General features: G+C 45.1%; 1 protein-coding gene across 2 annotated transcripts in view; it reads left to right on the top strand.

Moving 5' to 3' along the window:
• Nucleotides 1-12,172, top strand: part of FLAD1 (flavin adenine dinucleotide synthetase 1) — a 50,030-nt gene that overhangs the window by 15,486 nt on the left and 22,372 nt on the right. For both annotated transcript variants that reach the window (XM_069218388.1, XM_069218387.1), the window contains one exon: nt 4,164-4,923. In XM_069218388.1, coding sequence (XP_069074489.1) covers nt 4,194-4,923 — 730 coding nt within the window. In that variant the 5' untranslated portion in view covers nt 4,164-4,193. The remainder of the gene's footprint in view (nt 1-4,163; nt 4,924-12,172) is intronic.

Consider the following 12,172-nt stretch of genomic DNA (forward strand, 5'->3'; position numbering starts at 1 on the left):
CTTGTCTGAGTTGAGCTTGAGGCAGCTCTCCCTCATCCAGGCGGCAACGACTTTCATCCCGGTGTGAAAGATCCTTTTAGCTTTGTTTGGGTCTTCAGTGAGGGATATGATGAGTTGTGTGTCATCGGCATATGACACGATGTTCATTTCGTGGGCTCTGACAATGGCTGCCAGCGGAGCCATGTATACGTTGAAGAGCATTGGGCTCAGGGAGGATCCCTGAGGGACTCCGCGGCTGACTTATGTTGGTTTGGTTATGAGGGGTGGGAGCCTAACTCTGTGTTCTTCCGGTGAGGAAGGAGTGGATCCATTGCAAGGCTTTTCTGCGGGTTCCTGCGTCGTGGAGTCTGGTGCATAAGGTGCTGTGGAAGACCATGTCAAAGGCTGCTGAGAAGTCAAGGAGTATGAGTGCTGCGGTGTGACGGCAGTCGAGGAGTGTGCGGATGTCATTGGTGGCTGCAAGAAGAGCTGTCTCTGTACTGTGGTTGCTGCAGAATCCAGACTGAGAGGTATCCAGAGTGTTGTTGTCCTCGAGGAACTGTTGCAGCTGCGAGTTTATGGCTTTTTCCAGGACTTTGGTTGGGTAGGGTAGCACCGAGATGGGTCGGAAGTTCATGAGCTCTGATGGTTTGGCTTTGGGTTTTTTCAGGAGGGGGCGGACTTTAGCGTGTTTCCAATCTTTAGGGAAGGTGGCTGTTGTGAAGGAGCAGTTCAGCGTCTTGCGGAGTTCGCGCACGATGGTTGCACTGGCTCAGTTGTAGATGTGGTGAGGACAGGGGTCTGTTGGAGCTCGGGAGTGAATGCTGTTCATGATGATTCCAGTCTCTTCTGTGGTGAGCGTGGACCAGCTTTGGATGGTTGGGGTGGGTTCTGGGGGGCTGGGTCAGTTGTAAGTTCTGCGGGAGGAAGTTGTCATATGTCCTTAGTCTTGCGGTGGAAGGAAGTGCCCAGTTTGTCGCAGAGGTCTTGCGATGAGGGGATGTTGGTGGCTTCGGAGGGAGGATTAGTGAATTTTTTTATTACTGTGAAGAGTTCACTCATGTGCGGGGAGATGTTGGTGCGCTCACAGACTTAAAACTCATGCCAGGAGACGCCGAGCCCGCAAGAGTCCAAAGTCCACGCGTGAGCAGCTCAATAAGTCCATGTTTGACTTCTCTGCATTCTGTGTCTACCTGATTTTATAAGGGAATTAACAGGACTACAGATCGCAGAATACTAAGAAAAACATGGACTTTGTGAGACTCACAAATGAACCTTTGACAGCAGAGAGCTCTGGACAAGGGCGAGCTGGGATGGCCAACAAAAATGTTCTGTTAGTGAAATGGCCTGGAAGGGGAACTAAGCACAGAAAGGAGGGACATTTAGACAAATGCACCAGTAAAAAGGAAGCATTTAACAGAAGTACAACAAAGAATGAATGGCAATAGTGTCCGTGGTTAAAATCCCATCGATTGAAACAGCATGTCTTGCTGGCAGCGCTGTGTGCAACCTATACTTGACCTAAAAACGAAGCCCTAACTGGCACAATCCAGAGGATCCTTCCCAGCCTGGGGGATTATTGATAATAGCTTGTTAGCTGTAGGCCCCAAAGAATCTTGTATTCGGTCTCTATGAAGCAGGCATGCAACAAGAGGACAACGTTTTATGTTATTCATTATCTGCGTCATGAGACCTGGTGTTGCATCCACAAACGTTGCGTCCCAGGAATCCAAGAAGCCTTCCAGGTCACCTGGTTCATGCTATTCTGCAGTTTTCCATCCATTGTTGTAATCATGTTTGCTGGTTCAAGAACTCCAACTTGTTGTCCTAGTATTTCAGGCGGGGACAGATTGCAATTTTGTTTTGTTTTCAGCTTAGTGTCTGAAGAGTAGTTGGCAGAATCATAAACAAATTGTCAATCAAGTCAGAAAGGAGCATTCTTCTTAGCAGCAAAGATAACTTATTGTGCCTGTTAGTGGCTCAGGTTGCAGGCAATAATAGGTCAAGGATGGTTGACCTTGCTGGAAAGTGAAATATAGGTAAATGTGTGGTTGTTTATGGAAACCTTTGGGTGATTGTTTCTGGTTTCTGAATGTAGCATCTTGAGTTCTGAATTGCTCACACTCCTAAAGATAGCAGGTGGTTCAGTCAGCTTCTTGTTGGATAATCTTGTAATGAATCAGTTCTTCACCTCCTTCCTGAAAACTAGGTGATCTTTGGTGTGTCTTGTGTTTGCTGCGAGAGCGTTTCAGTGTTTTGCTGTTTGTACAGAGAAAAGGTTTCCACCAATGCATTTCTTCTTGTAAGAAGGGATTGTCAGCTGGGGTTCCAACCTAGAGTAGAGATTTGTCTTCTTTGAATATCTTTGTAAGATAACCAGGTGAAGGTGGGGCATTTGCCATGGATGGCCCCATGAGAGTAATGCAGAGTGTCTGGAAAGCTGAGCTTCTGGCTGTGGGAAGCCATTGCATAGCTTGAAGGGCAGGTGAGATGTGAGCAAATAGTTGAAAGTGTGCAAGTTTTTTGGCCCAGTGTCTGGATTCTCTGCAGCCATCATGTTGGAAAGAGCATTGTTGCTTTTATACCCACTCCCCAAACATGTGGTTATGGTTTTATCGATAATTTTCAAGGTCGTGGGTGTCTTAAGTTATTGAGTAAAGACTTTCATGTATTTCCCTGATCACACTTTACTAATGACTATGGCCCTCATTATGACTTTGACGATCTTTTCCTAAGACCGCTGAAGCCACAGGCGCCACCACATTACGAGTACTGCAGGATTTCTGCCACAGTTAGGGCGGAAATCCTCCAGTAGTTGTGCTGGCGGTCAGAGGCGGTTCCACCGCCAGCTTTGCCCCACCAAAAGGACTCCAGCCGTATTACAACTTGTAATACAACCTGGCGGGCGCTGCTGGCGGTGGGAGTGCTGGGTCCCCTCCCCTCAGGGAGGAGCACCTCGTCAGATGAGGTAAGTGTCCTCTGCAAGGGGAGGGGGGTAGGTTATGTAAATGGATGTGTGTGAGTGTGTGTATGCATGTCATGAATGGGGGAGGGCGGGGAGTGTTTGTGCATGTGTGTCTGTGTGTAAATGTGGTGATGCGTGAGTGAATGTGAATGCTAGGTCGGGGTGCGTGTATGCATGCATGTAGACACAGGTGGGATATGTGTGTATTTATGTTGAGAAAAGGAGTGGGTGGGGAAATGGAGTGTTTATGCGTGTCAATGGGGGAGAATGTAGTGAGTGTGTGTGTGAGTGGGGGTGTTGTGCATGTATGTGTGTGGATTTGGGAGGGTGTTGCGTGTGTGTGTGTGCGGGTGAGTGTAAGGGTGTTGTGAGTGAGAGTGTAAGGGTGTTGTGAGTGAGTGTCAGGGTGTGCTTGTGGGTACCGTGCATGTATGCGGAGGGTTGGGGAGTAAGTACGGGGATCGGGTGGGGAATGAGTACGTGTATGCGGGGGTCACTACTGGGGGTGGGGGATTACTGGTGGGGGTTGTGGGGGGTGGGAATGATGTATGGTAAGAGGGAGTGGGGGGCTCTTGGGTAGATGGGGGGAAGGGGAGTTGTGTACCGGCGACAGGAATGCAAATTCCTGTCGCCAGTAGCCTTTCCGTGGTGCTACTGCCACGAAATCCCTGGCAGAAAGGGGATTTGTGGTATTGGTGGACCGCAGGGTCGGAGATGCTTATCTCTTGCCCAGCTGTCCGACCGCCCTGGCAGTACCAGCAGGGATGTGGCGATTTAGCACAGGCCAAACTACCACACTCCTAATGTGGCGGTCTTCACTGCCGGCCGGTCGGCGGTGAGAGCGCCACCTCGGCCCTGGCGCTCTTCGGACCGACAGGGTCTTAATGAGGGCCTATGTGAGGAGATTAACCCCTCTGACAGTCTCCTATTGTAGCTTTAGTTTCCCAAGTGCATAATATGGACTTAGCTTACTGCCTGCCAAGCACTAACTACTTAAGCTTATTTATTGGGTGTGTGAGTAATGGGGTAAAATGGTGAGGCTCAGAAACGTGTTAATAACTAAGATGTTAAGTTTCAAATACATTCTCAGCAAACTTCTGCACAGTATTGATTATCTCCAAACTTCTCAGAAGTTCACACTTGGGGCATTTTTATAGGTCAATTTCATGATATAATAATTATGCAAATAATTTCCCACCTGTGTTGATATTCTATTTAGGGCCATACTCAAGACACCAACTCCTTCTATATGTGTCGGAAACTGCGCTCCTTGGGGGTGAAAGTGGAGAAGATCTCGGTGGTCCCCGACGATGTGGCTGCCATTGCCTCGGAGATATCTGCCTTCTCCTCCCGCTTCACCTACGTCCTGAGCTCTGGAGGCATTGGCCCAACCCACGACGATGTCACGTTCGAGGCTGTTGCACAGGCTTTTGGGGAGGAGCTCTTTCCACATCCTGAGTTGGTTGCTCTGGTACACAAGTTCTTTGGCGTTGCCAACGAGTCCTGTCCTGAGATGAAGTTGGCCCGTGTGCCCCTCTCGTCACAGCTTAACTATGGCATAGACCGACGCACTGGGGCCTGCTTTAAGTACCCATTAGTAAGTGTGCGCAACGTCTATGTGTTTCCAGGTGTACCCTCGCTTATGCAGCGGGCCCTGGAAGGCTTGGAGCACTTGTTTCTGAATGACAAGAGACACTTCTATTGCCGCGAGTTGTATGTCAATGCCGATGAGGTCTCCATCGCCCCTGTGCTAAGCCAAGCAAACAACGAGTTCAAGAAGCGGGTGAATCTTGGATCCTACCCAGACTGGGTGAACAATTACTATCGAGTGCAGCTGCTGCTGGACTCGGACTGCGAGCAGCATCTGGACCGAGCACATACATTCCTCATGGAGCATCTCCCGGCTGGCATTGTTGTGCCGTATGTGAAAGATCCTGTGAGCCAGGCGCCTGCTGAGGTCTATCAGCTTGCTAAATCAGGTAAAGCTCAGTATTCTGGGGGCGGAGGGAAGGCAGGGTCTTCTAGGCGTAGAGCCTTCTGTGTCTATTTTTTTCCCTCCAACGCTAAAAGGCAGTGCTTCTCATATGTGCATTTTCTTTGTCCAGTATGCTTGTTATATACTCCCTGCTTGTGAGACTGAATGCTTCTTATACATGCGCCTCTTTAGTGCAGCAGAACATACATCTGGCACTTGCATCTTGTGAGACGGAATGCTACTGATTTATGAATTTCCTTGTTAAATACTCATCACTAGTGACACTGCCTGACTGTGCGGCTGAACTCTTGTGATATAGTTGTTTCCTTTGTCCCACGCTGAAATTGGTGACAATGGCTGCTTCTACGACTGAATACTGCTTGGGAGTTCTATTTTTTTGCCCTAGTAGTCAAAATCATTACAAATCATCTAATAAAATCAGTGGAAATGGGGGGAGAAATGTAAAAAGAGGGTGCGATCTAACATCGGTAGTACTGCTTGAGAAATAATACAGCTTTCGGTGTTGATGACTTATGACATGACAAACGTTCAGCTGTGGCTATAGAATGGATGCTACTTTTGTGGGAATTTGTGAAAAATCCAGTCAGATACTTTTTATTAACCCCCCCCCCCCCTCCTTCGTAGATACACACAATTTCATATTGTAGAACACGTTTACAAAACTCAGGATTGCTTTTTCAAGCCCACATATTTGACCTTACTTGTATTTCCATGAAACATTCAGGATTTACATTCATGTGTCGGGGACCGGCGCATGTACTGTAGGAAGCAGGCGATCTGCCTGGAGCATTTGTGTCTGACAACTCTGCAAGGCAAGCATATCTCTCGGTGTATTCATACAGAATTGCAGTGGACGAGGTTCTATTGTAGTGACGGAGACAAAGCACCTAAAAACAAAGATGAGCTGCCTTATTGCTACCCCTTTTCTCGCCACCTTTTTAAAATGCAAAAAGGGGAGCTGTTCAAAACTGTAGGTTTGTATCAAGCACTAAAGTCTTCTGGAGGAACATGCTGATAAAGTGTATGCTTGAAAAGATTTTCCGGGAGAGTTTATACGACGTAAGGTATCTATTTTATTCCTATATAGGACATAAAAATTAAGCAAACATCATGCTGTTGCAAATTTGATGTTAAGTGGTATTTAGTTATGTTTACATTTTCTATAAAATATAGGTATAAAAAACATAACTGAAAAATAATTATATTCTAATGAAAAATATTAGCCCCGAAAGATTGCATAAAAACAAAGTCCTATTGTAGCATTTACAGTACATAAAAAAGGGAGAAAATAAATGTAACCAGTCATATTCCCTAATGAATATTCCTTCAGGTTAGTAAGTGTTGGTTAGGGTTAGCCAAAGCGATGAGTCGTTTTGTGGTAATTCCAGGAATATGAATTGGCAGTTTATGGTCATGGATTGAAGCTGTGGTAGGCCGAATTTAGGCAGTCTGCCAGGGAGCCAAGCGGTGCTTAGACGAGCAGGCAACGTTAGTCGGAAGACACATACCGCTTGAGCCTGCTTTGTGCATCTCTAGGTATATCTGTCTATACGCTCAGTTGCTAATATATGTTAGAGGACTTTGCTGCTTATACCTGGAAGTTCCCCCAAACGCCTTTCCCCCACTCGTCCTTTCTCACCACCTCCAAAAATTAATTTAGGGGCATAGCTTCCGATTGCACTTCTCATGCTTATGTTGTTTAGTAAACGGGTCAGCGCTGGTCGCATCACATGGCTTTTTTAGGCGGGAGAGAGGGGAGGCAAGCAACAATGGCCGGTGAGAGAACAACGATGGGGAGATGACGACAGGAGAGGGGAGGGAGGAGGGCAAGCAACAAAGGAAGGAGTTGGGAGGGAGGGTGCAAGCAACAACGACAGGGCAAACGAGAACAGGGCAAGCATAAACAGTGGAGCAACAACAGCTGCATCAACAGTGGGCTAACAGCTGGGCAACAACCATGGGGCAAACACCATGGAGCAGGGCATGGGGTGAGTTAGACGGCCTGCTAACACATGCACTCCTATATGGAGTGCTGTAATTAAAGAGTAGGTTAACCCTTCGCTTACCGATCAGCCATGGTGACGTTCTCGCCTCGTTTCCATTAGGAGGTCAGGTTATTGTAGTGGAAGGACACAATCTGGTCTCGGATAAGAATTTTTGGCAACCCACTTATCACCCTACGTTCTGACCTGTTGCCCTCCTGCCTACACCAACTGCACTTCATCACCCATAAACATAAGATCACTGAAAACCAACGTGGTTGTGAAAGTAAATACAATGGCTCTGTCATCGCCTGCTTGCAACCAGCTCTTAGCAGGAGGCTCCCAAAACAGCTGGGACAATGTGCCCCGCTCTGCAAGGGCAGGACCCAGCAACACTGTCATGTTGTACAGGATATGCAGACCTAGTTCTGTTTACAGAAGGCTATTTACCCACTGGCACATGGGCACTTAAGCCGTACTCATTTGAGAACATTATTCAGACAAAAACAGCAGCAAACTCCTGCACGGTCACCATGCCTTGAAAAAAGAAAGTTTGGGCTCTGAACGTGGATCTGTTCACAGAGCGCCCCATTACAGCCATATGAAACATGATGTATCTATTGTATGTTTTATAAAGCACTATACATCTTTTAGGCCACTTCAGAGCGCTTGGTGAAGGATAAATATAAAGCACAATATATTCATAAATACCTAAAAATCTTTTGGATTCGGAAGAGGCAGGGAAGTAACAATGATGGGATGCGGTAGGGAGGGGAGGCAAACACAAGTACGGGAGGGAGAGTTGGCATGCAACAAGGATGGAATGGTGGAGGGAGGTAAGGCAAGCAACAACAGCGGGAGAGGTAAGGGGGTGCATACATCAATGACAGGGAGGCAGGTGAGTGCAAGCAATGACAACTAGGGAGCCAGAAATAAAAGAAAAGTACCTGAATCTGATGTGAGCAGTGGAAGAACACTAATAAAAGAATTGTTTAGTATTTGGTCCATGCTCCACCAAAGGGACAAACATGCAAAGAAGAAAGTGAAACCGACAGAGACTGACCAATGAAAGCAAGGGAATGTGAGTGACAAAGCCAACTAGTGGTAAGTAATGGGCAGGTTCGAAGCCCCTTTTAGCTTAAAAAAAACAAAACAAAAAAAGGATGTCGCAAGCAACAGCGCATGACCTATCTCAAGCAAGACCCAAAAATTATGGTCAAAATACATTTAGCGACTGGTTGATGCCCTCCACTCATTACTGGTGTCTAGGTCTCCTCCTGTGTTTTTTGTGTCATGGGTGTATAGTGTTGCAATCAGGGAGAGCCCTTCTGAAGATGGCAGTTCATTGATGTTGCAGTGTGATTTGAAAGATAGATCAGACAGAATCTGACATTTACTTATTGACAGGCGGTAGGCTGAGAGATACAGACAGACACACGTGTAAACCTGGGTTAATAAACATACAAGCTTGTGGGAAAAGGAAGACTGAAACACTCTGATAAATCTACATAGAAACATAATGTGCCAGGTACCCCAGTTTACAAATAAATCCAGGCCGTCTGGGGCACAGACACACATACAAACTGATAAAAGGCCGACTGGTATACAGACTGACACAATGTGGCAGATAAGGACGTGGTTACAGCTGGGCACACTGCCATGTGTACAATAATATAGTCTGCCTAACAGACACGGGCAGACAGAATCTAAATTATACTTGCATAGACACAGAAAGAAAACAAGCATCGGCGAAGCCAATCGGTCTCGCCTACTCAAAAGCTATTACCTTTGTCAGTGTCTTTTAGCCATGTCATATAGCATCGCAGCTGCTTTGCATCATGGCAAAGTTGGGAAGAAAAAGCGCTGAGACACAGCTACATCCGGCCCTGTCACTGCACTTTTTTCTAATGGGAGGTGGTAAGCAACAGCACAGGAGGACCAAGCAACAACAGTGATACGTTTCTTTAATTTTTTTTGTTGCAGTTTTATATAGAGCGAACTCGACCTAAGGTATTTGAGCGCTTTATAGGAGCACCAGTTACATTACATAAAGTCAGATTCATTTTTTTTTTTTTTGGTTAGGTAAGGGGAGATAAGGTGAATAAGTAATTTACCCAGAACCACAGGATGTTGAGCCGGTGCCGAGACTTGAACCTGGTTCCCCAGCTTCTAAGTCAGCTGCTCTGACCCACCACATGCTCTTCCATTATAGTACAGTTAGTTTTTTTAAAGGCTGTAGAAAATTGACGATTTACTGCTATTTAGGCCATGTGTTCTTATTTTTTACTTACATTTACACAGCACACACAATGGCTTGTGGTCCGGATAAGTGTACATTGTGGATAAAGTTGTGTGTAGCTTTGTTGAAAATAAGAACCCAGACGCGCAGGCAGCCTCCATAAATTGCCTCCATTATTGCTGTACGTCGACAATGTATTGTATTGTATTGTAATAGTATTTATATAGCGCTTACTACCCCTGACGAGGCGTGGAAGCGCTTTTCGGCGAGTAGCGTGCTACTCCGGAACCCAACAAGAATTAGTGATGGATTAGTTTCGGGAAATATGAGTACACTTTTAGTATTATTATGAGTTAATTTGAGACGCAGATATGAGAGTTTGTTAGTTAGACTGACTTGAGTAATGGAGGGGTGGAGGAGGAAAGAATCCAGAAGTGTTAATTGGGAGCATATGGTAATAGGATTTAGACTTGGGGTGTGTAAAGGGGGATGGAGGTAGGAAGAGTATGTGGAAGGGGTTCAGGAGATCATAGTAGCAGGGTGAGATAAATGAGGGCGAATTTAGTAGTGTTGTTTAGGAGGTCATGGTAGTAAAGTAAGGTTTGGTGAGTTAGATGTGGAAGCGGAGGGAAGAGCTTAGGCAGAGTTATTTAGGAGATGAAAGAAGTAGAATGGATTTGGAATGAGTCAAAGAGGGAATGGAGGATAGATTGATAGAGATATGACATATGATGATGGGTAGATAAGTGTGATATAAGATGAGAGCAGGGATTCATAGACATCTAGTATGACAACCGAGGGAGCCATACAATGACCCACGAACATGCCAAGCACAGAACAACATACACACACACATACACACACACATACACACACACATACACACACACATACACACACACACATACATATATATATATATATATATATATATACACACACACACACATATGCACACATATATGTAGATACAATACATGTTTAGAACCATGGGTAAATAAACTGTTAAACAGGTTTAAAGAGTGTGTGTGTATTTTATTGTTATGACATAGTAGCGATACATATTTTCTAAAGAACTATACATAACTAGAAATATACACATACTCAGAAAAAATATTTATCAACGTAGGCATATGCAGTCCATAGTTGGTTGAATATGGTGTTTATGAAGGAGGGAGCCAACTCTTGAGTAGTTTTCTGAAGACAAGAAAGTTATCTGTGGCTCTTATCGTTGGGGGTAATGAATTCCATAGTTTGGCTGCTTGAACGGAGAAGGATGTACCACCTATAGTCTTTTTCTTGTATGGTGGTGTTCTAAGGCGGGGTGGCAATCTTGAGCGGAGGTTTCTTGGATGTATTTGGTTATTTTGTTCCTGATAAAAAGCGGTCCTGTTCCATGTATAGCTTTGTGGGTGATACAAAGCAGCATGAAAGTGCATCTTCTGGCAACAGGTAACAAGTGTAGTGCTCTCAAGGCAGGGGAGATGTGGGCTTGCGGCTTTACATGTAATAGTAGCCTGGCTGCGGACTTCTGAATACGTTGTAGTTTTTTCATAATAGATAGAGATGATCCATGGTAGAGGCCATTGGCATAATCCAGTTTGGATAGTACAAGCGAGATAGTAGCTTGCACCTTGTGTGTAAATCCGAGGTTGGGGAAGATGCGTCGTAGAGTCTTCTAGGTGATGAAGCTTGTTCGTGCTAATTTGTCCACTTGGGCATTCATAGTTAACTTGGAGTCCATGGTGATTCCAAGGTTTTTAACTTCCTTGGATAATTGATGAGGTGGTCCGAGATCGCCAGGCTAGACGCATAGAGGGTCATAACCTTTCCAGTCACCACATATGAGTATTTCTGTTTTGGAGGTATTTCGTTTGAGATGGCTCCAGGTCATCCACTGATCCACAGCTCTGAGGCAACTGAAGATTTCTGATTTTTCAATATTTTTGGGGCATTCTAATTTAAGTAGTATTTGTGTGTCATCTGCATAGTTGTAGCATGAGAGATGCAAATCATTGATTAGTTCTGGTAATAATATCATGTAGATGTTGAAAAGCAAAGGTGAGATGATTGATCCTGGGGGTACCCCTGCTTTTGTGAGGTAGGGTTTGGACTATAGGGGGGGGGCGAGTAGATGATATTAGATCTTTTTTGAAGATCGGAAGTAATGGTCAGGAGCAGCCCCTTGTATGCCGGCTTTGTGGAGTCTTTGAATTAGGGTGTCATGGTCAACCGTTTCAAAGACAGCCGAGAGGTCCAAGAGAAGTAGTACAGCACCTCCATTGCGGTCGACTGTTTTTAAGATCATCCCAGATTGCTATGAGTGCCGATTCAGTGCCTCTTCCTGGGCGGAATCCAGTTTGGAAGTCTGAAAGTATAGAATTGTCTTCAATGAATTGTGACATCTGGGCGAATGCTGCTCTTTCTATCAGTTTGCCAAGGAAAGGTCCATTTGTGATTGGTCTGTAGTTGTTGGGGTCCTGCGGGTCTAGGTTTGTTTTCTTTAATAACAGTCGTATGTATGTCTTTTTCAGGTTTACAGGAAAAGTTCCTGTAGTTAAAGAGTTGTTGATGATTTTTCTTACAGGTGTGGCAGCAGAAGAAGATAAAAGAATGTTCTTGAAGATTTGTGGTGGACAAGGGTCAGAAGGGCAACCGGAAGCCTGCTTGCTTTGACCAAATCCATAAATTCACCTTGGGATATTTGTTGGAAGGACTGTAGAGGCTGGGTTGGTTTAACTTAGAGGGTATTTTAGGAAAGGGGTTGTTGCTGATGGTTTTCTTCTGTTTTAAAGAAGAGTCCAATGTGTCTGCCTTGGTTGTGTAATGAGTTGCCAATTTGTTTGTGAAATCTTGAGTAGTGGGATGACTTCCTTCCATGCATGTAGGTTTTCGAAATTCATTGAGAATGTAAAAAAGTTCTTTGGTTGTAGATTTAGTATTTTGAATTCTGTCTGATTGGTACCTTTTTTTTTTTTTTAGCTTTTTTTGATTGATGATTTGTATATTCT

The sequence above is a fragment of the Pleurodeles waltl genome, chromosome 12 (assembly GCF_031143425.1).
Source record: "Pleurodeles waltl isolate 20211129_DDA chromosome 12, aPleWal1.hap1.20221129, whole genome shotgun sequence".
NCBI classification, from domain to species: domain Eukaryota; kingdom Metazoa; phylum Chordata; class Amphibia; order Caudata; family Salamandridae; genus Pleurodeles; species Pleurodeles waltl.